Source organism: Lissotriton vulgaris, chromosome 3_1 (genome assembly GCF_964263255.1).
Source record: "Lissotriton vulgaris chromosome 3_1, aLisVul1.2, whole genome shotgun sequence".
NCBI classification, from domain to species: Eukaryota; Metazoa; Chordata; class Amphibia; order Caudata; family Salamandridae; genus Lissotriton; species Lissotriton vulgaris.
The window spans coordinates 1,034,675,576-1,034,703,247 of NC_141689.1; the positions used below are offsets into that span (position 1 = coordinate 1,034,675,576).

The window sequence follows — 27,672 nt, forward strand, 5'->3', positions numbered from 1 at the left end:
CTACTGGAAAGAGCGATGGGGAGTGTAGGAGAATGGGAAGATCAGCGAAGTTTGGGGTTCCGTATATACACGATCGATATTTAATGAGCAGTATTTCTAGTTCCAACAAGCTTGGTCATTCTCAAAGAAGCTTAAATCAAAAAGCTTTCCCCAGCATTCCCTGGCAATAGGGTGCCAGAGGCCCATGTTTGTTTAAGGCTAGATTTATTTAGACATTCAAACATACAGCTTTACACTGAACGTTTTCATTATTAATGCATTCAAAACTTAAAGAATTACCTTCAAAGCACAAAAAATGCAAGCATCTCCAAGACAGACGTGCCCCGTCAGACCTCGCATGCTTCGACGAAAGATTTCCAGCTGCCACAGGACCTGAAAGTAAGCATTATCGAAGTTACAGCTCGCAGACAAAGTTCCACCTCCAGCTTAATATCCTATTATTTACAATCAAAAAGGCAAATGTACCCAGCCACTGAAAATCTAAGACAATGTGTGGTTGAAGATTCCATGTCAGAATTCTATTTAAAAAATCGGACCCCATATCTTGTATTCATAGAGCAACATTTTCATTTCATTCTATTTTTACGTTTCCCTTGCTCTGTGCTTGCAAAATCAATTGTATTTGAAGAAAAAAATACATCTTAAAAGGAGCTTAGAACCCACCCAATACTTACCTGAAGTTACCATTCGTTCTTTCCAAAATCGCTCTAATTTACATGCTTCCGATTGGTCAGCACGTCCTCACTTCATGCTCTGCTTGCCAGTCTATGCCGTGGAGCTTGGCCCAAATACAGCTTCCGATCACTGGCTAGTGTCCTTCCACTGGCTACACACTCAGAGGGTACTTTTTAAAAATGTCTTATTGAGCATTCCATAAGAGTACACCTGCAGGCCGTCCCCTCTCCTTCGAGCATGTTGTTACTGCATTTTCACCTCTTCGCCCTCCTCCCCAGTTGCTGCTCCTTCCCTGTGTCTCTGCTAAATGATGTTAATGGCTGTACTGAAGGGCAATCCGTTGCGTGCCTTGCACAAATGGGGCTTCTAGCAGTGGTGCAATGTGGCCTTTTAGCTTTGCAAGCACAAGGACTGGTTCATGTCCAATGCCTCACTAGTGCTTCATCGAGGGGCTTGTGCTTGATGGAGCACAGAGCTACAACTGCTCTTTCCCTTTAATGCGGATAACCATAACATCTTATTAAAACAACCCTTTTTAATCCATCTTATTAAAACAACCTTTTTTAATCCCATTCTGTGTCACACCAGTGGCTTTTATCGGTTTTAAATATTCAGCACTGTATACTTGAGGCGCACCGTAGACCACTTAAACGTGTGAACTCATCATCTTGAAATTACAGGATTTAATTACATCCCATTGCATTTTATTTAATGCATCATTCCCAGCCACGGGTGGGAGGGGGGGGGGGGTGCGGTGAGGGGGGCGGTAGGTGGGGAGGAGGGGCGGGTCAGCGGTGGGGGATGGTACGTGGGGGGGAGAAGGGTGCATGGGGGAGAAGGGCACGGTGGGGGGGAGGAGGAGGAGGGCGCGGTTTGGGGGAGGAGGGCGCGAGGGAGAGGAGGGGGAGGGCGCGAGGGGGAGGAGGAGGAGGAGGAGGAGGGGGAGGGCGCGAGGGGGAGGAGGAGGAGGAGGAGGAGGGGGAGGGCGCGAGGGGGAGGAGGAGGAGGAGGAGGAGGAGGAGGGGGAGGGCGCGAGGGGGAGGAGGAGGAGGAGGAGGAGGAGGGCGCGAGGGGGAGGAGGAGGAGGGCGCGAGGGGGAGGACGCGAGGGGGAGGAGGAGGAGGGCGCGAGGGGGAGGAGGAGGAGGGCGCGAGGGGGAGGAGGGCGCGAGGGGGAGGAGGAGGAGGGCGCTGGGGGAGGAGGAGGGCGCTGGGGGAGGAGGAGGGCGCGAGGAGGAGGAGGAGGGTGTGAGGAGGAGGGCACGCGTGAGGGGGAGGAGGAGGGCACGCGTGAGGGGGAGGAGGAGGGCACACGTGAGGGGGAGGAGGAGGGCACACGTGAGGGGGAGGAGGAGGGCACACGTGAGGGGGAGGAGGAGGGCACGCGTGAGGGGGAGGAGGAGGGCACGCGTGAGGGGGAGGAGGAGGGCACGCGTGAGGGGGAGGAGGGCACGCGTGAGGGGGAGGAGGAGGGCACGCGTGAGGGGGAGGAGGAGGGCACGCGTGAGGGGGAGGAGGGCACGCGTGAGGGGGAGGAGGGCACGCGTGAGGGGGAGGAGGGCACGCGTGAGGGGGAGGAGGGCACGCGTGAGGGGGAGGAGGGCACGCGTGAGGGGGAGGAGGGCACGCGTGAGGGGGAGGAGGGCACGCGTGAGGGGGAGGAGGGGGTCACGCGTGAGGGGGAGGAGGAGGAGGAGGAGGGCACGCGTGAGGGGGAGGAGGAGGGCACGCGTGAGGGGGAGGAGGAGGAGGGCACGCGTGAGGGGGAGGAGGGCACGAGGGGGAGGAGTAGGGCACGAGGGGGAGGAGGAGGGCGAGAGGGGGACGAGGAGGGCGCTGAGGGAGGAGGAGGGCGCAGGGGGAGGAGGAGGGCGCAGGGGGATGCAGCCTACATGGAGAAAGGCCAGAGTGCGCAGACAAGCCCACCTACCCCCAACCAAACACTTCAGCTTTCTCGCAGTGCGAGAAGCAGAAACATAAAATGGTAGTTTTACCATTTTATGTTTCTGCTTCTCGCACTACGAGAAAGCAGGAGGGTGACGTTCCTCCGCCCTAGTGGTGGAGCCGCCCCTGATCATTCCAGCCTCAGTATAAACTAAATATCATGAAATTACAGGCAAATAACTTAATCTCCCTGTGCCAGTCCGCAATTTTTGTTGGTTGCCCGTCCCCACTACCATCTCCCGCCCGTCACAGCTTGCCCCCGCTGACCTTCCGTTGCGGTCCACAGATCGCCCTCCCCCTCCAACTTTGCTTTTCTAATTGTTAGCCTCGACCTCAGCTCAACATCTTGTCGTTTCAGGCAAAACACTTAATCTCCACGTGCCTAAACACAAAAAGCATTGGCAAAGCCAATAGGTTTTGGGTGTGTGAAATCTATTGGTTTTGTTAATGTTTTTTTAAAGACATGTTGCACAGCGGCACTGGTTGTCATACAATGCGGCTTAAAAGTTTTTTAAAAAGAGCTATGACGCAGACAGCGTTGACATTTAGAAAGCTAAAATTCATAAAATTATACATTTCCAAAGGAGTGGGATCAAATGGTGTTGGAGCAGATGTGTACGAGTACTTAACAAATATGTTTTTTATTAGGAGATTACTCTTTCGGACAGTGGCGTAACGAAACTGGAAGGGGTCCCCCTGCTTCATGGAGGGGCCCCCTTCCGGACTTACTCGGGAGCTTTCGGGCCAAGGTACTGTGCTGTGGGGGCCCCCTAGAGTTCAGACCCCATGTACTGTGGGGGCCTTTGTTACGCCCCTGCTTTCAGGTTTTTTCACAGGATGAATTTCAGATTACCATACAAATTGGCATATCCAAAACGCACTTAAGCAAATTAGTAAAGCGTTAGACAACAATGGAGAGGGTAGCAGCCACAGTGGACAAAGAAACTGATATTTTGTACATCTATAATGTTGAAACTCCCATATGTGCGATTGCTTCAACACTAAAACCAATCAGGTTAGTCTTTGTAGCCTATTGACTTGGCCAATGTTTTTTGCAGGGAAAAAAAATGAAAAGAAAAAAGACATGGTGAAGCAAAGCATCAGGACTTCAAGCGGCAGGTTCATTAACTAAGGATGCTTACTTACATGATGCTGTATGTGTACACATGCACCATATGCATGCGCGCCTAATGAAAGTGGGCACCTTTTCGTTTATTTATTTAGGCATCCAAGATGGCAGACTTCTCTTGGAAAAGAAAATTAAAAAAATTATTTTCACTTGTGCCAAAGTGCTTTTCTGAAGGTGAAGCGGCTTGGCAGCAAATGTAATCTGCTGGGTCCTCCAAAAATATGTAAGGAAGGGTGGGGTAGCAACGAAGGAGAGGATTGAGGGTGGTAAGAAGAAGAAACAAGAAGTGGGCAGCAGGGAGCAATGGATGGGCTTTAGGATGTAGAGAATGTGGAATTAAATACAAGGCGTGGGGGAGAAGGGAGCAACACTGAGCATAATGGCGAGAGGGGAGTCTATTGAATGAGGAAAAACAGCACATGAGAGAGAAAGTGTGGGAACAACATGAGAGTGTGGAGGAAAGGAATCTAAGAGGAAACAGCACTTGAGGAAAAGTGTGTAAAACACAAGCACTCATGGATTGTTTAAAGAAAAAAAGAAGTTAACTAAATGTAATCAGTAGAAGGATACAAGTCAGCCAATTAAAAGGAAAGTAAAAGGTCTATGCTGCAAGGGAGGGGGAAACTCAAGAAAAGGAAGGCAACACAGTGAAAGAAGTAAGCAAATGAGTGACAATAATGCCAACCAATGGGCCTGCTGTAAGCGCACTGTAAGTATTTAATATGGTCCTCAAAAGCTCTTGCATAGATGGCTAAAAGCTGTTTGAAAGCGAAACCTAATCACTCTCAAAACCTTTATTTAAGGGATATACTCTGAACAGACTCATTGCTCAGTACCCTATGAAATGACAAATGTCACAGATTCACTCTATAGCAACAAACAATGGGTTATGCTGCTAAGGCAGCTTCAACAGCCACAAAACAGCACTGAACAGACACAGTCTTCAAGCTGCTTTCAAGTCATGCAGCACTTAATCTAGGGCTGCGAGGTCACTTCTTATTGGCTGGACTCTATTTTAAGTCCTAGACTTTAATATAAAATATTCAGTGAAATCCTGTTGTCATATTCCTTTGAATCAATTGAACTATGCGCACAATCAAGGTAACAATAATTTATAAAAAGAATAGTTAGGACTGAACCCCTTTTGCCCTACCGACATGAGCCTGATCCGGAAAACCTAACTCCATCAACACCCAAAAACAAATATTCAACCGTTTCTTTTTAACATTTAACACCAGTGCTCAATCGTTATTTATTTATTTTTTATTGTATTTATTCAGTGGTAGACCATACACAACAATGTATCACATAGTCAGGGGAGCTCCATGAACTTCACTCTCCACATTTCCCATATCATATGTAAAGGTAAACCTTTACTTACCATTACATACAGCTGTATATATGCAGTCATAGGACACAAACAGATATACAATCATAATGGCAACACAAGCTACAATCCTCACGTGGTGGGAATTGCGGAATGATTCTTCTTCTATACATTTGCCATATACCTGGGTTTTCCCCGCTCAGTTCGCCAGGTCTGCAACATGGGTCACATAGGCATATAAAAGTGGCCAAAAGTCCCATGGGTGAGACACCTACGGCAAAGTTGCACCATACAGTTCTGTCATTTCTTTACAAAAACCATGTCACTGAGCTAGTCTTTAAACCAAGTACTTCTCTTTCCGCCCCATATCATTGCAGTTCTGCACCACGCCAGTATCGTAGCTATCACCACCTGTTTTCTGTAGGTGGGACGGGCACCTACTACATAACCTAGGAAGGCCACCATATGAATGATAACTAATGTATTGTTCATCACTATCTCTGTTGCTGTTAATCTTGATCAGAAGACTTCAACCTTCGTGCAACTGCAAACCATGCAGAAAAGAATCAAACCAGCATCAAGGATAGAGCATCTATTGCAGGTCGAGATTTAGGACAAGCCATACTTAACCACCTGTACCACTCCTCTCATCTCGTTAAGCACGGGGTTACATAATCTAGTGATCAATTTGGTGGGCCACAGGATGCTCAGGAAGACACATAAGTGTTCCCATTCAGATGGCTCTTCTGAGAATGTGGAGAACATTTTCTGCAACACATTCTGTTTAGTGTTGTGAGCTACTAGCACGGTATTGGAAGATATCCCCAACTAATCAGCAAGCACAAGAAATTTATGACTAGGGAACAAGTTACCCATCAGTGTCATATTTTTCTTAAGTAGTAGGGGGCTCACCGTGGAGGTGTTAGACGTATACATATAGAGGTAGTGGAAAATGTTAGCGGGGATGAATTTCCATTCCTCGACTTGATCACTGTGCAGGACTTACCTACAATTATGCATCCAATGGTGTGCAAATTGAGCCTGTGCCACCAGATGAACACAAGTTACTTACCTGTAAACTGTGGTTCTCCAGTATTGGTGTCTTTCATAGATTCACATGCTTGAATATTCCCAGTCGTCGAAGTGGGAGTCCCACGGTACATAAAATAGCAGTAATATATGCATATATAAATAAAAAATTACCATAATTATATATATATATACATACATAAAATACAGTAAAGTATCCAAAATTTAAAATTACCATAGAACAGAATAGGCCCATAGAAAGCCTAAGGGAGAACTCATTTTAGTAACATATCAGTGTCATTATGTTTTGGTCCACATTCTAGCCAATCAGGCTGTAGTTCCCTCTAGAACCTTCTCCTCAGAAGCCCAAGTCCTCAGATTTTCGTAGCACAAAGTAACCAAAAATGCCTGAGGTGAAAAGAGCCTCTGAGGGGAGGAAGGGAGGGTCGCATGTGAATCTATGAAAGACACCAATACTGGAGTACCACAGTTTACAGGTAAGTAACTTATGTTCTTCTCCAGTATTAGGGGTGTCTTTCATAGATTCACATGCTTGAATAAGAGTAGAAAGCAGTAAATCATCATATAAAAGTCATAAAGGTAACACCAAACTTCAAGCATACAAGAACATATCATTAAATATGTAATATATATCAAAATTCAAGAGAAAAAACCTTTATGACTGGAGGCGGGTAGCAACAGAGGCTCACCTTATTGTAAAAGATTCCGCAGCACCGTTTGTCCCACTGCTGCATCTGCGGCGTCTGTTGATTGCAGACAGTAGTGCTTCGTAAAAGTATGGCTGCTCGACCACGTAGCAGCTCTGCAAATGTGCCGCAGAGGTATCCCCGCAAAGAGGGCAGTAGAAGCGGACACGGCTCTAGTTGAATGAGCACATACTGGAGCGGAAAGAGGCTTGCCAGCCCGTTGATGACAAAAAGTAATGGTAGAAGAAATCCACCTAGTAATAGTTTGTTTGGTAACAGGTTGTCCTTTGCAGATCGGGCCATAGGCCACGAGTAATTGATCCGATTTCCTGAATGATGCAGTGCACTGACAGTAAAACTTGAGGCAGCGTTTCAAATCGAAGGAATGCAATGAACGTTCAGCAGGAGTTTGTGGATCAGGAAAGAAAGTCTTTAGAATGACGGGTTCATTGAGATGGAAATCACTTGGGACTTTCGGGATAAATCTAGGAATAGTATGTAGCGTAACAGCCTCATTGGAGAACTGGAGAAACGGAGGCTGAATTGTGAATGCCTGAAAGTCACTGACACGCCTAGATGATGTCAAGGCGAGCAATAGAGCAACTTTCCACGTGAGGAATTTTAAGCTTGCTGAGTGGATGGGCTCGAAAGGAGGCAGGAGAAGCTGAGACAAAACCAGATTTAGGCGCCAAACAGGTAGAGGACAACGAATGGGTGGAAACATACGGAAGAGGCCTTTGAAAAACTGTTGGATGATTCTAGATGAATACAGCGAGGTGGAACCATCCTGACGGAAGTGGGAAAGTGCTGCTAAAAATACCTTAAGAGTGGAGTGGGAAAGTCCTGACTTTGCAAGGGATAGGAAGAAAGGTAGGATCTGTTCCGGTTTGGCGGTCATTGGATCCAAGGCTTTGGTGTGGCACCAGACACAGAAACGCTTCTACTTCAGCTGATAGGTTTTAATGGTGGATGGAGCGCGAGCGTGCGCTAACACCTCTTTGCAATCTGCGTCGATGGTTAGACGCGCAAATTCACTGTGTTCAGGTTCCAGGCATGGAGCTGGAGCTATGCCGGATCTGGGTGACAAATCTGCCCTTGCTCCATCGTGAGGAGGTGAGGCAGAGGATGAAGCGATATTGGCTCGTTCTGGGAAAACAAAAGCAGGTCCGAGAACCATGGGCGTCGCGGCCACTTGGGTGCGATCAGGATGACATGACAGGGTTGAAGCCTCATCCTGTGCAACAGGCGCGCAATCAGAGGAAGCGGAGGGAAAGCGTAGATGAATTAGTTCAACCAGCTGATCGAAAATGCATTTCCGCTCGACTCTCTCTGGGGATGAAGACTTGCAAAGCGTTGGCATTTCCTGTTGGCGGCAGTCGCAAAGAGATCCATCTGCGGCTGGCCCCACTGACGAAAAATGAACTCGAGAGTTGGTTGGTTGAGTTCCCACTCGTGATTGTTCGAGAGAGACCGGCTGAGTTAATCCGTCCGAAACATTGGAAACACCCCGCACATGGATGCCTGTAAGATGAATTTGATGATGAATTGCCCATTCCCATATGTCCTGTGCTTGTTGGGAAAGAAGAAGGGACCTTGTGCCGCCCTGTTTGTTTAGGTAATGCATGCTGGTGGTGTGGTCTGTCCTCACCAGCAGAGATTGGCCCTGTACTATCCTCTGGAAAGATTTCAGGGCAAGGAAGATCGCAAGAAGCTCTAGGCGGTTTATATGCCAAGTGCGTTGGATTGCAGTCCACTTTCCTTTTACTGACAGTCCTTCGAGATGCGCTCCCTAGCCCTCCAGGGATGCATCGGTTGTGAGCGTCCGAGTTGGAGTTGCGTCTTGAAAAGACCGACCCATGGATATGTTCGGAGGGTGAGCCCACCACTCCAGTGCCACCTGAATGCGAGGCGTGTGAAGGATCCTGTCGTTGAAAGATCCCGAGATCTGTTTCCACTGCTTGTCTAATTCCTCTTGTACGACCCTCATATGTAGCCTGCAGTGGGGGATCAACTGTATGCCCGAGGAAGCCATGCCTAGGAATGATTTCCAGATCCGGACTGAAACGTACAGCTTTGACTGCAGGAATCGTACCATCTTGAGCATGCGGTCTTGTCTTTCCTGGGAGACGAAAACCTTTGTCAGTCGAGAATTTAGTGAGGCTCCTAGAAAATCTCGCCGCTTTGACGGGCGAAAGTGTGACTTCTGGCAATTGATGGAAAGGCCAATTTTTGAAAAAGAGAGATGCAAGACTGAGTGTGCTGGATTGCCAGTTGAAGGTTCGGAGCCTTTATAAGACTATCGTCCATGTATGGATAAAATTGAATGCCTTGTAGGCGCAGGAAAGCAGCAACCGAGGCCATGATCTTGGTAAAGACCCTCGGTGCTGAACGTAGGCCGAACGGCAGAGCTCTGAATTGGAAATTTAGGTGTCCGACTGTAAAACGGAAATACTTTCTGTGCCTGGGGTGAATCGGCACCTGAAAGTATGCGTCCTGGAGGTCGATCGTGGAGAAGAACTCTCCGGAAATTTGGAGCAAGGTCAACATTTGAAATGTTTTTGACGTGATGAAGTTGTTCAGGCCCTTAAATCCAAAATGGGGCGCCACTCTCCCGACTTTTTCTTGACTAAAAAGAAGCGGGAGTAAAACCCCTTGCCCTGCTGGCCTTGTGGTACGACCTCAATAGCACCTTTTCTGGTCATTAATCTCACTTGAGTCAATAGTTCTTTGAAATGGGGAGTAGGGGGGCGATTGGGAGGAAATTTTGTAACCTCCAGGGTATGTCCTTTTGAAATCACGTCTAGGACCCATTGATCGGAGGTGATGTCGGACCAATTCAAGATGTAATTTGAGATTCGTCCTCCAATTTTTACAGTCGGTGGAAAATTGACGCTGGGACTGTCACGGTTTCTTTGTATTTGAACCACCTCTGTAGGTGGTTTTCCTCTGGTATGGTCTGGAGGAGGTCTGTCGAGTTTGGGACTGGTAAGTATTTCTTTGCCGATTGTCATTGTAGGAGCGATATTGGTTTGATCAACGAAAAGTGGAAGAGTTGCTGCCTCTACCACGTGCTCCTCGAAATGGCCGTTTTCTATATTGGAGAGTTCCTAACGCCTTGGCCGTATCCATATCCTTTTTGATTGATTCGAGGACCTCATCGACATGTTTGCCGAAGAGCGAATCACCGTCATAAGGTAGATCGAGTACTTTAGCTTGAACCTCCGGGCGAAATGCTGTGGATTTTAACCAGCCTTGACGCCTCAAAACAGCAGCCCCGCCAATTGCCTGAACCCCGTAGAGGAGATATCAATGGCGCAGTCAATGATCTCTGAGGAGATCTTTTCACCCTCCTGAATGATGGCTTGTGCTTCCGCACGGATGGCATCCGGTAATTGTGGAAGCAATGCTGCAATCTCGGACCACATTTAGTGGTCATACCGCCCAAGAATAGCTAAGGAATTAGCCGCCCTTACAGTCGTGGCTGCCATGGTGGTAAACTTCTTCCCTATGGAATCCAGCTTCGGCCTTCCTGATCTGGAGGAGATGTGAGAGGTGTGGAAGGATTGCGAGACCTCTTTTGAGCCGCCTGAGTAATGACGGAATCCGCCTTAGGCTGTGACACTAGGCATGTCGGAGAATCTGCTGGCGCTTTATACTTTTTATCGAGCCTTGATAAGACAGCCGGGATAGAATTTGGTCGCTCCATCAATTTGACACCTTCATTCCAAATGTGGTCGATTGTCGGAATAGTGTGAGCTTGCCTTTGAGGTAAGTCTTTAAAATCATAAAGAAAACAGTCAGTCTGTTGGACGTCTAAAGTGAGATGAAATCTCTTAGCAGCGCGGACCATCAAGTTGTGGAAGCTGCCAATGTCCACAGGAGGCGAAGCTAATGGTGACATTGGTGGGGTTCAAGGTGTGTGAGACCTGTAATCGTACCACTCTTGAAGGCCATTATCATCATCATCATTCGGATCCGTGTTGTGAGGGTCTTGATCCTCATTATCTGTATCCTGCTGGGTACGCACTGGTGACCTTGATGGAACTGGTGCAGACATTTGTGGCTGTGGAGGAGGTTGCGGCACTGGAGAAATAGGCCTAGACGGTGGGAATCTGAGATTATAATCGTCCAGCATGTGCTGCAGATTCATTTCCAAAGACAGTGGTATCTGTGTCGTTTGTTCTGTCATAGGTGTCTCTGACCTGTCTACAGGAAACAGATCTGTCCCATCTTCGACGTTCTCTTCCTCCTCCTCATCATAATCATAATCTTGGCACTTGATGTGTAGCTCGGATGGGCTAGTCGCTTGTCTAAAGACATTATCCAGTTCTGAACCATCATTGGAGTCCTCCACCGCAGTCTGAAATAATTGGTCGGGAAGAGTAGAACCACTCTTTATAGGACTCAACTGTATAAGAGGCGCCCGTTTAAGCGTGGAAGCAGTGACCACTGTGAAGGTGGTAGCCGTGGCCAAAGAATGGTGTAACGTCGATGAGCCCGTCGACGTGGTGGTGGAAGATCCAAAAGCTGGTTGAGGCGTCATGCGCCGTGTCCACAGATAAAGAATCCGTAGTTGTTGACGGATGTGATTTAGCCTTCGTCGTCGAAGATTTTTTCGTCGTCGACGAGGGTAGACACTTGCTCGTCGACGAAGATGGTCCCGTCAACGAAGGTTGGGCCGTCGACGAGGTGACAACCGTCGACGAAGTCGTCGTCGACGCTAAGGCAGTCGTCGACGAGGAAGGTCCAGTCGATGGACAGCGGCCCATCGACGATGCTGTAATGTTGGTCGACGACAAGGAGTGCGTCGACGAATGACGCGTTGACGGTTGTTTCTTCGTCGACGAGGTTAATTTGATAGCCGTCGACGAGATCTTTAAGACAGAGGCAATGGGTTGCACCTCATGGGTTGTCGTCGACTAGGTGGACGTCGTCAACGTAGTCCTCGAAGACATTGAACATGTCGTCGTCGTGGAGGCAGCATCCACGGATTTCGTCGTCATCGATGTCGGACGGACGCATCGACGAGCCCTTCGACGAGCCATTGCCCGTTTTATAGGATGATGGCATGGCTTTGGACAATGACGCCAGAGAGCCAGGTTTCGTAGGCATAATTGGAGGTAAAACCTGTGGGGAGACATCTTTAGAGATTTCTACAAGTCTCCTTTTCTTGAGAAAAGGAGAGGGCATCTCCGTCTCCGACCCACGCTTCTGAGAGGTCTTTGACTGGAAAGAAGAGACACTCTCATCCTCAGAAACCACAGTGTCCGTTGTCTTCAACTTCTGAAGCCACAGAAGGAGACGGGCCTCTCTATCCCTTAAAGTTTTAGGTGGAAAAGTACGGCAGTACTTACAGGTCTTCACTTCATGGTCCGGGTAAAGACAGTAAATACATTTACTGTGTGGATCTTCATGTAAGAGACGCAATTTTCCACATGATGGACATGGTCTGAACAAAGATTTCCTTGAAGAAGACATTTGAGAAGAAAAAACAGCTATGTAAGAAGAAAAACAGAGCAGAGCTCAGGGAGACTCCCTTCACACGACGTGCGGTAGAAAATCTGAGGACTTGGGCTTCTGAGGAGAAGGTCCTAGAGGGAACTACAGCCTTATTGGCTAGAATGTGGACCAAATCATAATGACACTGATATGTTACTAAAATGAGTTCTCCCTTAGGCTTTCTATGGGCCTATTCTGTTCTATGGTACTTTTAAATTTTGGATACTTTACTGTATTTTATGTATGTATGTATGTATGTATGTATGTATGTATGTATATATATATATATATATATATATATATATATATATATATATATATATATATATATATATATATATATATATATATATATATATATATATATATATATATATATATATATATATATATATATATATATATATATATATATATATATATATATATATTATGGTCATTTTTAGGTCTCGCCTGTCGATGCGCATGCGCATCGAGCAAGCGAGACTATAGGGGCTCATCAACTCTTTATCTAACTGCAAGGAATCGTGGCGATTCCTTGCAGTGCCCGTGACTTTTAAGGTCAATGCGCATGCGCATTAAGCTTATGCGCATGCGCATTGACCTTAAAAGTCACGGGCGCGTGCACGTCCGTGTTTGTTTACCCGCTCCGCCCCCTCCCGCCGTGTCGCCTTGCCTACTCTCTCTCTCTCCCCTCTCCGCCCCCGTTCCGCCCCCTCCCCTTCGTGTCGCATTTCTCCTCCCCCCCCCCTCTCTTCCCTCCGGCTTCTTTTTTTTTGTTTATTTTACTCGCACCTCTCCCCTCTCCGCCCCCTCCCCCGTTCCGCCCCCTCCCGCCGTGTCGCCTTGCCTACTCTCTCTCCCCTCTCCGCCCCCGTTCCGCCCCCTCCCCTTCCCGCCGTGTCGCATTTCTCCTCCCCCCGCCGTGTCGCACCTCTCCCCTCTCCGCCCCCTCCCCGCTCCGCCCCCTCCCCTTCCCTCCGTGTTACAAGGCTAAACTAGCTAGATAATGCTACAAAAGTTGTGGACAGATTTGCCTTTAACTTCATAATATGCTTAATAATTTGCCTCTGGTTGCCACGAAATGTTAGTCCACTACTGCCGCATATTTCTAGCAGCCATGGCAAGAAATAAACTGAACAAAACAGCGAGGCCTCTTCTCAGCCCTCAAGGATTGAACCTCCTAACTCAGAGTTTTGCCAAGACCTCAGATATAGCATCCCCGAGGGAGACACGCGCCCCAAAACACCACCCAGCCGCGCCCAAAACATCATGTGTGCTCGCACTGTGCGCCTCGACCCCTCGTGGGCAAACAAACCTCACCACACCTGAATCTCATCCAAATGAGGCCGACACACGCACTGCGTGCACCGGCTCGCAGGGCGCCATCTTCGTAAAACACTTCACTTGTTGGCCCGGGGCTAGCGTGGTGCCTCCCCAGCTGGGGGATCCCGAGTGCGCGGACAGGCTCACTGTTGACTTCTTTGAAGGCAAAAAAGCAATAAACTCGGAGGTTTACTCGTGAGAAGGCAAACAAGGGCTCGTCTGCAGTGAAAACTGAGCCATAGCCGGATCAAAATGGCTGCTCCCTCTTAGTCGAGGATGTAAAATGCATCTTGCCACATGTTTTAAAAGCTATGTCTTTTTATGTATTTGTTGTGCAGTTGTAGCAAATTGGACAATAAGATAAAATCCAGCTTGAATTTGGTCAACATCGTGTATAGCTAAAAAAATAGTCATTTTATTGATTTGCTATTTTATATATTTGTTGGTATATTCAATTCAATTTCGGTGGATGTCAATATATCGAATTATGTATACTTCTTTTAAGATCCCAAAGATTCCCGGTCCCCAGCCCTTCCTACATCTTTATTCATAATACCAAGAGCTCTTTGTTTTAAATGACTTTATTGTCTAAAGCTAGCACGGGGTCCCCGGCTCCAGGCGCTTCGTGTTGGGCGTGAGCATAGCGCCTTCCTCAGATCCGCCGCGGGCAGCTTTGCCCCGGAGCACTTCCTACACGCTCCCCACGGGGGCTAATGTCCCGGAGGGGGTGATTATCGGGCAAGCGGTGACCTGAGCGAGTGAGTAATCTTCCTTCATTAGAGCCATAGACACGCAGATTTCGAGGGGCCCCGTGATGATTGCACCCCCTCTTTACTTCCTCGGGTGTATGCGCGTGCCGACACCCCTCTCCTTTCTAACTCGCTGTCTGCTCCTCTGCACCCCCTCTTTACTTCCTCGGGTGTATGCGCGTGCCGACACCCCTCTCCTTTCTGACTCGCTGTCTGCTCCTCTGCATACTCTGCCGTTTGTCCTCTTTACTTCACCCCTCACCCATGCCTCCACAGTCCACACTGCACTACTGGGAACGGGGATGCTTGCTCCCAGCCACTTCCGGTTCCTCTTGGCATACCCTCCCCTCTCCTCTCCTCACCCTCCCTATTCTGTTCCTGAAAAGAAGGGCTACGGAGACTGGTGCCCAAGATCAAACCTCGAGCCCTTCTTTAGAGGTCTCTTTCCATTGTCTTTGCCACACATCCGGCATTCGGCAACATACTCTCCACCTGCAGACTGCATATCTTGCAGCCTGAAACCTCTGTCGCATTTCTCCTCCCCCCCTCCCCTCTCTTCCTTCCGTCTGCGCCGTCTAACTTCCCCCGGTTCGAGTCCACCGCTCGCCTTTAGACTTTCCAGCCTCTTTCTGTACCTTATAAACTCCGTCTGTACTTTCAGCCTCCTCTGTACCTCCCAGCACCCCCCTAAACTTCCATGTCCACTTCCCCCTTTCAGTCATCCCGGACCATGTCCCGGCCTCCCTCCCGTTCTCTGACTCTGTGTCGCTGACTTGGCCTGTTTCAGAAGTGTCCTTTCTTCAGGGTCACTGATATATGTTGTTGTCATACATTTCCTGGCCTCAAAAATGACGGACAGATTTTGTTTTCTCACATTTATTATTGAAGCGAGGTGGGTAGTAGGTATGTCGATGACCGATCGTGTTTTCATGAGTCCACGATCGTCAGTGTCACCGCTTGTTACCCCTCTACACAGATTAAGAACTCCTTGAAGCAAAGAGGGAACACATCCAATGCTCTGAAGTTTGACGTCTTTAGAGGTCTCTTTCCATTGTCTTTGCCGCACATCCGGCATTCGGTAACATACTCTCCACCTGCAGACTGCATATCTTGCAGCCTGAAACATCTGTGTAATAAATGTGCTGCATGCTGCATATCGTACAGCTTGCTATCTATGTGTGAAATAAGTGTGTTGCAGACTGCATATCTGGCAGACTGCAATCTCTGTGTGTAATACATCTGTCTCAAACAGCATATCCCATAGTCTGCAATCTCTGTGTGTAATAAATGTGTATAGCAGACTGCATATCTGGCAGACTGCAATCTCTGTGTGTAATACATCTGTATCAAACAGCATATCCCTCACCCTCACTCACCCTCAACCCCTCACCCTCACTCACCCTCAACCCCTCACACTCAATCCCTCACCCACACTCACCCACACTCACCCTCACTCGCACTCACCCACCCTCACTCACCCTCACCCTCACCCTCACTCACCCTCACTCACCCTCACCCTCACTCACCCTCACTCACCCTCAACCCCTCACCCACCCTCAACCCCTCACCCTCACTCACCCTCAACCCCTCACCCTCAACCCCTCACTCACCCTCACTCACCCTCACCCTCAACCCCTCAGCCTCACCCTCACTCACCCTCAACCCCTCACCCTCACTCACCCTCACTCACCCTCAACCTCATGCTAAATATTTACAAAAAAACCCATAAACAATTCTAAAAGCACTAACTCTAATGCTGCGAGACCTATTGCATTTCTAATGCTTGTTTATTTATATATGCATATATTACTGCTATTTTATGTACTGTGGGACTCTCACTTCGACGACGGGGAATATTCAAGCATGTGAATCTATGAAAGACACCCCAAATACTGGAGGAATATATGACATTACAACGAATTCCGTTGCAACGCATGCCTTTACCACGCATGCGTTACAACGGAATTCGTTTACCACGCATAACATTTACCACAATTACTAGCGTGGTGACGTCATACGTCGTTAAGAGAAAGCGGAAGTTTATTTTCCGTTTTCTCTTAAACGACGCTGATACCCGACGTGACTTCAGGTGAGTTTCTTTTTTGGGGGGGGGAGACCCCCCAAGCCCCCTTTTTTTTACTTTTTACCTTTACCACATATACCTTTACTACAAACCTCGTAGTAAAGGTATGCGTGGTAAATGCTTTCGTGTTAACCACGCATGCGTTGTACTGCATGCGTGGTTAACGATTTCGTTGTAAAGGCTTCGTTGTAATGGCCGTTTCCCATACTGGAGAAGGTAGACTTCCAAATTTGTAATCTCAAAGCCGCCCTTTGGAAGGACTTGCATTTTTATTAGCGATATTCTGCATGCATTTGTCAACGGCAGTTTGATCCATCGTTCTACATTGTAAGAGGTCATGCTTATACATTTGCCATAGTTCTCTGCAATGACAGTGGGGATGTCTCTCTATACTACATGATGCCTATGTATCTAACTGGATCATTCCTCTATTGCAGTGGAAAATCTAAGTTTGGTTGCTGAGTATCTTCTGTTGAGGGACCATTATAGCCCTTGTACAATTTATTTGTATTACTGTTCATCTACCAAAGCCAATAATCTCTCGAATCGCCGGGCTTAAATTCTGTGTGTGGTTTTTGATCAGTAGCAATAGGTCATTTCCATAGATGGACAGAAGCAAATCCCGACCTGCCTAGTCTGATTCCCTGGTCATGGAGATGTTCTGCAAGAAGCATGCCAGTGGTTCCATTACCAGGTCAAATAGAAACAACTAGCATCTCTGTTGATTACCATGTAGAATGGGAATCGATTTTGGCCAGTGGGTCAGTGTATATAATTTTAATCCATCGGGAAAGCTCAACCCACCCCCATGCGCTCCAACACACCAGTAAGAAGGGCCATTTCACAGAATCAAATACCTTCTCGGCATCCCAAAAAGTCACCAACACTTCTCTTTTTGGGTCCATCTGACGAGTGACAGCACATAGTGTGCAGAAGTAATCCGCTTTGGCCTTGCCTGGAATGAACACAGCTTGGTACAGCCTGATCAATTCTGGCATCCGTGACAAAAGTCTGTTAGCTAGTATTTTTGTGAGTATTTTGTGGTCTACATTTATTAAGGATAAGTGGGTGGGGGGAGAGATGGGGGGGAGAGATGGGTGGGAGGGAAATAGGAGCTATAATGTTCTGAGGGTTTACCAGACTTTAGTATTGTAATCACTATCACTTCACACATGGACTCCTCATACATTTCTAATAGAACCAGAATAAATTAATCTGCGTAAGCGTCACATAATTCTGCCGGGAGACCACCACTCCCTGGCGCACTTCCATTTCTCTGCTGCTTGATCACTCCCCATATTGGGTTGACTAAGGAAGGATGTTTAGTCTAGGTCCAGCCACACCAAGATGGACCTGTCCAGGTATGCCTGTATATCACCTGAAGTTTCAGATGTACCTGAGCCATAGATCCAGTCAAGATATTGTGCAAAAACATCTAATACCGGCGTGGCTTAGCCAGCGAGCATGGCGGTCGTGTAGAGCGTGAGCTCCGGCCAGCCTTACTGAAATCCTGCGAAAATATCCTGCGCTGGTCCTTGTAAGCGGGTCCAGACAACTCGGATCGGTGCCTGAACCCTGTGGCTGTCCCCCACCCGCGAATGGTGGCACGGGACTACTCCTAGCAGCCGGTACGTCGTCTGGGCTCGAGGGGCTCCTGAGCAGCCTGCACAGCCGGGGCCTCGATTTTGGAGGGGCCCGGCGGAGGGGAGCGGCGGCACCGTGGTCTTCCGGGACCCGGGGCTTTCACGAACAACATCTCCTGTGGACCTGCGGCGGACAGCGCCCCTGAAGCTGTGCCCAGAGGTGGACCCAGCAGGGAGTCACCGGATATACATGGAGCGGGGGCACCATCGCGCTACCGTGGAGCGGCGGTGCTTGATCGCCGAGGGGCGACCCTGCCTGGGTCGAGGGTTCCACGGCTGCCCCGGACCGGGGTTGCCACGTGTGGCACCGTGTTGCGGAGGACGACTAATCGGGGGTCGTGTTGGGCCGCAGAGGGACGCAGTTGGCGGCGCTGCCCATCTGGAGACCGGCGACACAAGTGAGAGCTGGCAGATGGACGCGGTTGGGACCCCCTCGCCGTAGCGAGGTTGGCTCTGGGAGTGTCTGCTGCCTCTTCCCCCCTGCACTCCTCGGGAGCCGGACGGTTGGCGGCCATATTTGGGACAGGGACCGCGTGGCGGGTCCGAGCCGCGTGTCTAGCACAACATGACGAGGGGGAGCAGCAGCCAGAGTAAGCAGGGGCCCATTAACAAGTTCACTGAGGCGGCTGGCGCGAAAGGCACCCCTGCGTAGGTACCGGACAACGCAGCGCTAATGGCGGCTATCACGCAGTCCCGGGATGTCCTGGATGCCAAGATTGGGGCGGTGGGCTCTGATGTCACGCTCCTCCAGCAGGACCTGCGGAACGCTGTGGAACGTATAGCGGGCACGGAGACACGAATAACCGAGGTGGAAGATGAGGTTTCCTCCCTAAAGAAGAGAGTCATGGTCCTTGAGAGGACACAGAAGGGCCTTGTACAGAGGGCGGAGGAGGCGGACGGACGGGCAAGGCGTAGTAACCTGAGGTTCATTGGCTTCCCTGAGGACTGTGAGAAAGGGAATGCTGAGAGCTTCCTCACACAATGGCTGGAGAGCTGGATTCCACCCGAGGCTCTCTCTCGCTGCTTTGTAATTGAGAGGGCCCACCGGGCTCTGACGCAGAAGCCACCGCCGGGTCAGCGCCCGCGCCCCATGATAGTTAAACTCTTGAATTATGCGGACAGGGATGCAATCTTAAAGCAGGCGAGGTTGAAGGGCAAGCTGACCTATGACAATGCCAATATCCTGATCTTTCCGGATTACACCAAGCAAGTGCAACAACAACGTCAATCCTTTGCTGCGGCTAAGGCCCGTCTCCGGGGTCTGCAGCTCCAGTATGCCCTTCTCTATCATGCAAGGCTGCGGGTGATCTTCCAGTCCAGCACTTTCTTCTTCAACACCCCAGAGGAGGTCTTTCAATGGACGGATGAAACCATGAAACTGCGGCCCAACAGGACAAAGGGAGGTGACTCTGACTCCTCCGCAAGCAATCATGCGGGGGGAGGCCAGGGAAGTCGGCGTAAGCGCAGGGGCCGCTCGCGCTCAAGCCGCAGCTCGCAATCAGTGCTGGCCAAGCGTCGAAACGAGCGAAGCCCAGGACGCCCAGGAAGATGTGCCATGACTTTTGTGAGACCTGACTTATAACTTGTTTGAATGCTTTATGAGTTGGGACCAGCCATTATGCTTTCGAGGCTGGTGTCCCCACAAGGGTTGGTTGGGAGGGGGCGACGGCCTAGTTCCATATGGGCTGCTGCGATGGGTTCAGTTGGAGGGGGTGGTGCTTGGCTCCCAGTTGGGGCCGGGATCATGCTCCGACCACGACAGGTGCTTCCACGTTTGGGAGGTGCGGGGTGGGGCGTGGGGGGTGGGCGGGGGGTAGTTGGGGTTTGTTTGCGAGGGAAGGGGAGAAGGTTTGCGCTGAAACTACTGCTTGCTGATGGTCTACAGGGATGCCGGGGTGGCCGGCGCAGCGTGAAGCTGCGACACTTTGATTTACTCCTATGGTTGTGGCTGGTGAGGGGGAGGGGTTAGGCCCGGGTGGGACACGGATTCTGTGCTGGAATGTGCGGGGCATGTTGGATAAAGTGAAGCGGGGGCTGTTTTTACGTGGGCCAAGAGGAGGGGGATGGATGTACTCCTCCTGCAGGAAACTCATCTGCTTGGTACCAAGGCACTGTGTTTGCAGAGGAATGGGTTCGTACATGCATACCACTCGGGGTTCACTAGAGGATCACGTGGGGTGGCAGTGCTTATCCACCAAAGGGTCCCATTTATACATAAACGTAACTGGACGGACCCGCAGGGTACATTCGTGTTTGTGCATGGAGAGATCAGGGGTGACCCAGTACTCATTGGTAGTGTATATGCCCCACCTCCGCTACAATGGCCTCTAGTTGAGAAACTGCTTTCCCTGTGGGTAGACATGCCAGACGCCATATCCGTTGTGGGCGGGGATTGGAATGACGTAATGGATGTTGCAATGGATAGATGGCGCAGTGTGAATGGTGAGCGTGGGGCAGCGAGAGGAGATGGTCACACGTCCCGGTTGCGGGCTTTGACCACGGGCTTGGATTGGGTGGATGCATGGCGGTACAAACATGGCATGCATAGGGAGTATACTTATTTCTCGGCAGCACGCGACTCCTTCTCCAGGCTGGATTGTGTCTTTGTACCAAGGGGCATGGTTAATAGAGTGCTGGCCGCCGACATCCTCCCGAGGGCACCGTCTGACCACTCGGCGGTGTACGTGATCCTAGACACTGGTCGAGCCCGACAGCCGTTTAGGTGGCGCTTGTCTTCATGGCAGCTGACGCAGGGACCATACCGGGTCCATATGACGTGCGAAATTGCACACTTCCTGGCGGTAAATGTGGGCACAGTGGATACCGCTGCGGTGCTCTGGGAGGCGATGAAGCCCACACTGCGCGGTGTGGACATCTCGTGGTGTGCGGCGGCACGCAGGGAGAAGCGTAGGGACCTAGTGTGGCGCGAGGCTGACAGAGGCGCTGGAGCATAGGGGCAGGGAGGACGACGGTAGAGCGGCCAGGAGACAGCTGGTCCTGGCCCAGCAGCAATACTCAGCGGTGCTTCTAGATGAGGCCAAGCAGGCATGGTTAGCTACGCGTAGTCGCATTTATCAGTGGGGCAATAAGTCCAGTAAAATGTTACATCGTCTGTGCCAGGGTGTCATGCACGCCCAGCCACTGCCCCATGTGGTGGGTATGGATGGGGAGCCCTTGTTGGAGCCGGTGGCGTTGGCAGACAGCTTCGTCGCATATTAGGAGGTTCTTTACGCGCCACAGGAATGTTTGGAGGCAGAGGTGGTGCAGGGTTTTGTAGACTACCTTCCTCCCAAAGCCATCACCGATGAGGCTCGCGAGGTATTAGATCGCCCCCTGTCGGATGAGGAGCTCGCCACGGCATTGGGTGAACTGAATCCGGTCAAGGCTCCAGGGCCGAATGGGTTCCCTGCAGAGTTCTTTAAACATTACGGACTCCGCTGGGCCCGCACTTGCGTCCAGTTATCGAGGAGGCATGTGAGACCGGCTCGCTGCCGCCGGACTGGCGCCATACAGAGGTGGTGTTTTTTTTTTTAAGCATGGGCGACCACCAGAGGCCCATGCGTCTTATCGCCCGATTTTCCTGCTCAACACGGAGGCCAAAGTACTAGCTAAGGCCCTCGCCAATAGACTCAAGCCGTACATTACCGACCTGGTGCATCCAGACCAGGCTGGCTTTATGCCGCAGCGGGCTACTCGCCATAACATACGACGGGCGCAGGTTGCAGTTTCGGCCTGGAGACGGCTGGGGGAAAGGGCCGCACTGTTCTTAGCTGACATGGATAGGGCGTTTGATTCCCTAAGCTGGACATATTTGTTCGCACTATTGGGGCGTCTCAACCTGGGCCCTCGCTTTTTGGCATATGTGCGGCTCCTCTATACAGATCTCACTGCGGCGGTGCGAGTAGGGGGGGGGGGATTTCCCGCTCCTTCCGGCTTGAACGTGGGACGAGACAGGGCTGCCCCCTCTCTTCCCATCATATTTGTTCGCCCTTGCTATGGAGCCCCTTGCGGCGTGGGTGCGGATAGGCGCTCAGCTCAGGGGCTTCCAGTGGGCCGGAGGAGTAACAGATAGGATAGCGTTGTACGCCGATGATGTGCTGTTTTTCCTCACCGACCTGGAGCGCTCGGGGCCTCGGCTCCTGCGAATCCTGCAAATTTTTGGTGAAACGTCTGGACTATATTTGAACCCTCGGGAGTCTACACTATGGGTACTGGACGGCCCGCAGCCCGTTGGAGATTGGGCGGGGGAGCTCCAAATAGCCACAGACGGTATGAAATACTTGGGGGTGTTCTTGTTGGAAGACGCCTCCGTTGCGATGGAACGTAACATTACCCCTGTGTGGGAGCGCACCCGAGACGACATCAAAGTCTGGTCCAGAATGCCACTCTCCATACATGGTCGGTCGGCCATCTTCAAGATGGTGGCTCTCCCGCGGTTGATATACCAGCTGCAGAATCACCCGGTCCTGATTGCGCAGGGTTGATTTAGGCACCTCAATTCGGCGCTCAGCTGCTTTCTGTGGGAGGGGGGCTCGGCGCGGGTTGCCCTGCGGACCTGCTTCCGGTCCACCTATACTGGGGGCCTGGGCACTGCGGATATTCTTTCCTACTACTAGGCGTCCCACTTGCTGGTCCTAAATGACTGGTGGTACGCCGACAGGAGCGACCCCGCTTACGCGGTGGAGAGGGCTCTGATGGGTATGGCGTCGGTCCATACGCTGCTATATTCGGCGCCACTTAGGAAAGCCTTGCCATCGGCCACACAGGTGGTCTTTCAACTCTGGAGGCAGACGCTACGTAGAATGGGTTGGTGGAACGTGATAACCCGTGAGACCCCACTCTGGCGCAATGGCCGCCTGCCCCAGATGGACACCTTGCTGGGATTTCGGGGATGGGCTGCGATTGGCATCTCCACCTTAGGTGATGTCATGACGAGGGGCGCGCTCAAGTCCTTTGATGACTTGCGCTTAGAATATCAGATGCCGAGAACCCAGTTTTATAAATATCTTCAATTTCGACACGCTTTGACACCATATATAGGGGGGTTGGATGACCTGCCCGAATTTAGCCCGCTAGAGGCGAAACTATTCATGGGGGAACTACCCAACAAGAAACTGTCCCGAATATACCAATCCATCATTCGACACTGTACCACAGACCTGCAACACCTTACAACAACATGGGAACAAGACATTGGGGACATGGATGAGGAGGATTGGGTGGAGGCACTGGAGAGCCCAAGGGGCGCTGCGATATCCACGCGCCTGCGACTCATACAATTTAGGTACCTACACCGTACGTACTATACTAGGCAGCGTCTATGGAGGGCGGGTCTAATTGCATCCCCGGATTGCCTCCGTTGTGGGACGGAGCTTGGAACGTTATTGAACACAGTGTGGGAATGCAGGGCGTTGCAGAGACTTTGGACAGGAGTGCTCCGGTGCTTGGATGAAGTTCTAGCCTGGGATCTGCAGAGAGACCCTAAACTGATTCGGTTACATGTTATGACAGGGGTGGGAGGGAACAGATACAAGCACCACTTGCTTCTCTTGGGCTTAACATTGGCGAAACGTGACATTGCGCGTTCATGGAAAGCGCCCCAGGCCCCCTCTCTGGCGGCATGGAAGCGGGGCATGGACTTTTGCATGGGGATGGAGCAGCCTGTGTTTGTGGCCAGTCGGTGCCCGCTCAAACATTATAGGGTGTAGAAACGGTGGGCGGACTATCGTGGCCTGGAGCTGGACCCACCTCCCGATGACACCACGGACCAGCTTCGAATGTAGCCGAACTACCTTGGCACCCATATCCCATAGTCAGTGGCAGTGCCACACTACATACTGAATGTGTATTACCCAGTAGAGCAGGCAGCAGCGCGCAGGGAGGGGGAGGGTGTTGCGGGTGGTGGGGGGAAGGGGGGGAGGGACCAGTTTGTCGTATCCTTGATATGTACTTCTCTTTCATTTTATACTATAATGTAAGAAAATTACTGCATATGTGTTCCAATTTCATGATGTTGGTGATCGACTCTGGGTGACAGAGCGTTACGATATATATATATGCTTACTATGCACTCAATAAAAATCTGTTTTAAAAAAAAAAAAACTCTAATACCTTGGCGGAGTCATGAATAGTCTCACCATCAGCAATGTGTATTTTGAGCACATTATTAGCTGCCCAAATTGGTTTAATAAACACAGCAAGCATATGTCCGAGCTGTTCCCCCTCCCCAAAATGTATTGCTGCCCCCTATTTACTAAGACATGTGCCTCGCGGTCAGCTATCTCACAAAACTCCCCAATCTTGGCTTGTAACTGTTCAAAATGTAGCAGGTCGTTTGTTATACATCATATTGTCGCTCTAGAAAGGAAGTTCTACTTTCCAACCTAGACAGCTGTCCTTGTAGAGACTTTAGGACCACGTTTCTTTTGGCAATGCATTCCCCTCTAACCCTGGGCATAGTTCGCGTAGTAGCGCTACGCGTAACTACGCGAAGGGCACTTTGCACTACGTGAGCTACGCGAACTGCGTAGTGCACTGTGCAAAATGCTGTTCGCACTGAATGGAGTGCCAGATGCTTGTCCGCACTCTGCAATCAGTGCAAACTGCATCTTGCACAGTGCAAGCGGTCGTTTTCTGCCGCTCAACTAGATTTCTACTCGAGCGGCAGCTTTCTCAATGTGGGCTGTTAGCTTCTCATCGCGAGCATACGCGACCACTCGCAATGAGAAACCTGACCTCCCTGCATTGAGAATCTCGCCGGGAGGTTTATTTTCCACACTCGCGATCAGCAACTTGATGTTGCTGATCGAGAACGAGGAAAAAGTCTCGCCGGGATGTCATTTTGCTCGCTCGCAGTCGCCAACTTGACGTTGAGGACCGCGGGCGAACAAAAAAATTACCACTACCCGTGTTTGCACTTTGCTACGTGCAATTCACGTAGTGCAAAATAGCGCAAACTACGCAAGCGTAGCGTAGTACTTTGCCCAGGGTTACCTTGAACCACAGCCTTGTAGGTTTCCCAAAGTATCATCATAGACTCATCCGACCCCTTATTTATAGTGAATAGGACTGAGTGACCTGTCAAATCTCCTCCCTTAACACCTTGTCCAGCAGATTAGATTGGTGTAAACACCTTATATGCTCCGGTTTCCATATATTGGCCTTTTCCAGTGTTTGCTTTTGTCACCCTAAGTGGGAAGGGTATGCCAGACGTGGGTCCTGTGCTCACTGCACCACTGGATTCAAGCTAGCCTGGCTAATGAGGGGTGACGCCCCGAAACCGGTCCCAGGATGCTTATTTTCGGTCCAGGGAGGACATGGCTTGGCAGTTCGGGTTGGACTGTTCCCATGAGGAACAGGGTGAAGACTGATTTGCATATGGCTGGGTACAAACTGGGGTGGCGTTATGTGAGAAAAAGAACGATGGATTAAACCCAGATCTTTGTGACTGGGGGTGAATGTTTGCATTGTTCAGCATTCCGTCCATCATTTGTTTCTTTTGCTTATTTCCAGTGTCAGCAACACAGGAGAGTGGTCAGAGTGTTCTAGTAAAGTGTCTTGTGTCTGGAGTGCCCAACCAGAAATCTATATTGGAGGAAAAGGAGTCACGGACAGAGGAGTGAAACATGTAAACCTTTCCAGTGTCCTTCCCTCCATAAATGTACCAATCCTGAGTGCACAATTGTGTTAAGCACAGAGTTTCTTGCTGCACTGGGGTGCCTAGCAAGTCCTTTCATGCTGTCTAATGCGGGATCTAAGACTAGGTTGGAGTCACCTTGCCATTGTAAACTGTGAGTGTCAAGCAGCAGAGACTTTATCATAACCTGGGGAAATAATGTAGGACAGGTTATATTGGGTGAATAAAAGTTAATCACGGACCTCAAGAACTTCCGCCCCATCTCGCTCCTCCCTTTTCTGGCCAAAGTCATCGAGAAGACCGTCAACAAACAACTCGCCGCCTTCCTCGAGACAAACAGATCCCTCGACCCCTCACAATCCGGTTTCCGAGCAAGCCACAGCACCGAGACCGCGGTCATCGCAGCTGCCAACGACATCAGGTCCCTGCTCGACAACGGGGAAACTGCTGCCCTCATACTCCTGGGCCTCTCAGCAGCCTTCGACACCATATGCCACTGCACCCTTATACAGCGCCTCAGCAACACCGGAATCCAAGGAAAGGCCCTGGAGTGGATCATCTTGTTTCTCCCCGGTAGAACCCAGAGAGTCCGCCTCCCCCCATTCCGGTCCGCGGCCACCGAAGTCATCTGCGGCGTCCCGCAAGGATACTCTCTCAGCCCCACCCTTTTCAACGTCTACATGAGCCCCCTCGCAGCCATCGCCCGCCAACACAACCTTAACATCATCTCCTACGCAGACGACACCCAGCTGATCCTTTCCCTCACCAACGACCCCGCCACCGAGAGAGCCAATCTCCAGGAAGGAATGAAAGACGTCGCAGAATGGATGAAGCTCAGCCGTCTGAAACTGAACTCAGACAAAATGCAAGTCCTCACCCTGGGAACATCCCCCTCTGCCTGGGACGACTCCTGGTGGCCCCCTGCCCTGGGCACCGCCCCCAAGCCAACAGACCATGCACGCAACCTGGGCTTCATCCTGGACTCCTCCCTCACGATGACCAAGCAAGTCAACGCCGTCTCGTCATCCTGTTTCAACACCCTGCGCATGCTCCTAAAGATCTTCTGGTGGATCCCCACGTACACCAGGAAGACGGTCACCTAGGCCCTCGTAACAGCCGACTGGACTACGGGACCACCCTCTACGCTGGAACCACAGTCAAACTCCAGAAAAGACTCCAGCGCATACAGAACGCTTCTGCACGACTCATCCTGGACATCCCCCGCCACAGCCACATCTCTCTCCAGCTGAGAGACCTGCACTGGCTCCCCGTCAGCAAGAGGATCACGTTCAGACTCCTCACCCACGCACACAAGGCTCTCCACGACATGGGCGCCAAATACCTCAACAACCGCCTCACATTCTACACACCCACCCGCCAACTCCGTTCTGCCAGCCTCGCCCTCGCCCCACGCATTCGCAGAACCACCGCCGGAAGAACCTTCTCCTACCTGGCGGCCAAGACATGGAACTCCCTCCCCGCCCACCTACGACTGACCCAGGACCATCTCTCCTTCAGGAAACAGCTCAAGACCTGGCTCTTCGAGCAGTAGCGGCTCCCTCCCCCCACAGCGCCTTGAGACCCTCACGGGTGAGTAGCGCACTATACAAATTTGATTGATTGATGGAGGGTGACCTGTATTCTCTCCATCAATCCCTGTATTGTAAGGTAGTGGCCGCCCGTCAGCAATCGTCTGAAGGTGTTCAAATTGTACTTTAATTAAGATCACCACCCCCGGGAGTACGTGGAATAGGATGCAAAGTATCTTGAAATTGAATTATCACACGTTTTAGCGAAAGGAGTCACCCTACCGGGTTTTAAGTGCATCTCTGGCAAAATGGCCACCTCTATATTGTGCCATCTGAGGTATGTTAGTATCTGACGACATTTATGTTGGTTACCCCGGAGCCTGAACATCCCATTTAG

The 27,672-nt window shown here is 50.5% G+C and overlaps 1 protein-coding gene across 1 annotated transcript in view; it reads right to left on the reverse strand.

Moving 5' to 3' along the window:
• The window catches only part of USP53 (ubiquitin specific peptidase 53), a 349,409-nt gene that overhangs the window by 237,343 nt on the left and 84,394 nt on the right, over positions 1-27,672 (reverse strand). The window contains exon 2 of the mRNA XM_086961441.1: positions 280-372. Within this exon, the coding sequence (XP_086817567.1) occupies positions 280-372 (93 nt within the window). The remainder of the gene's footprint in view (positions 1-279; positions 373-27,672) is intronic.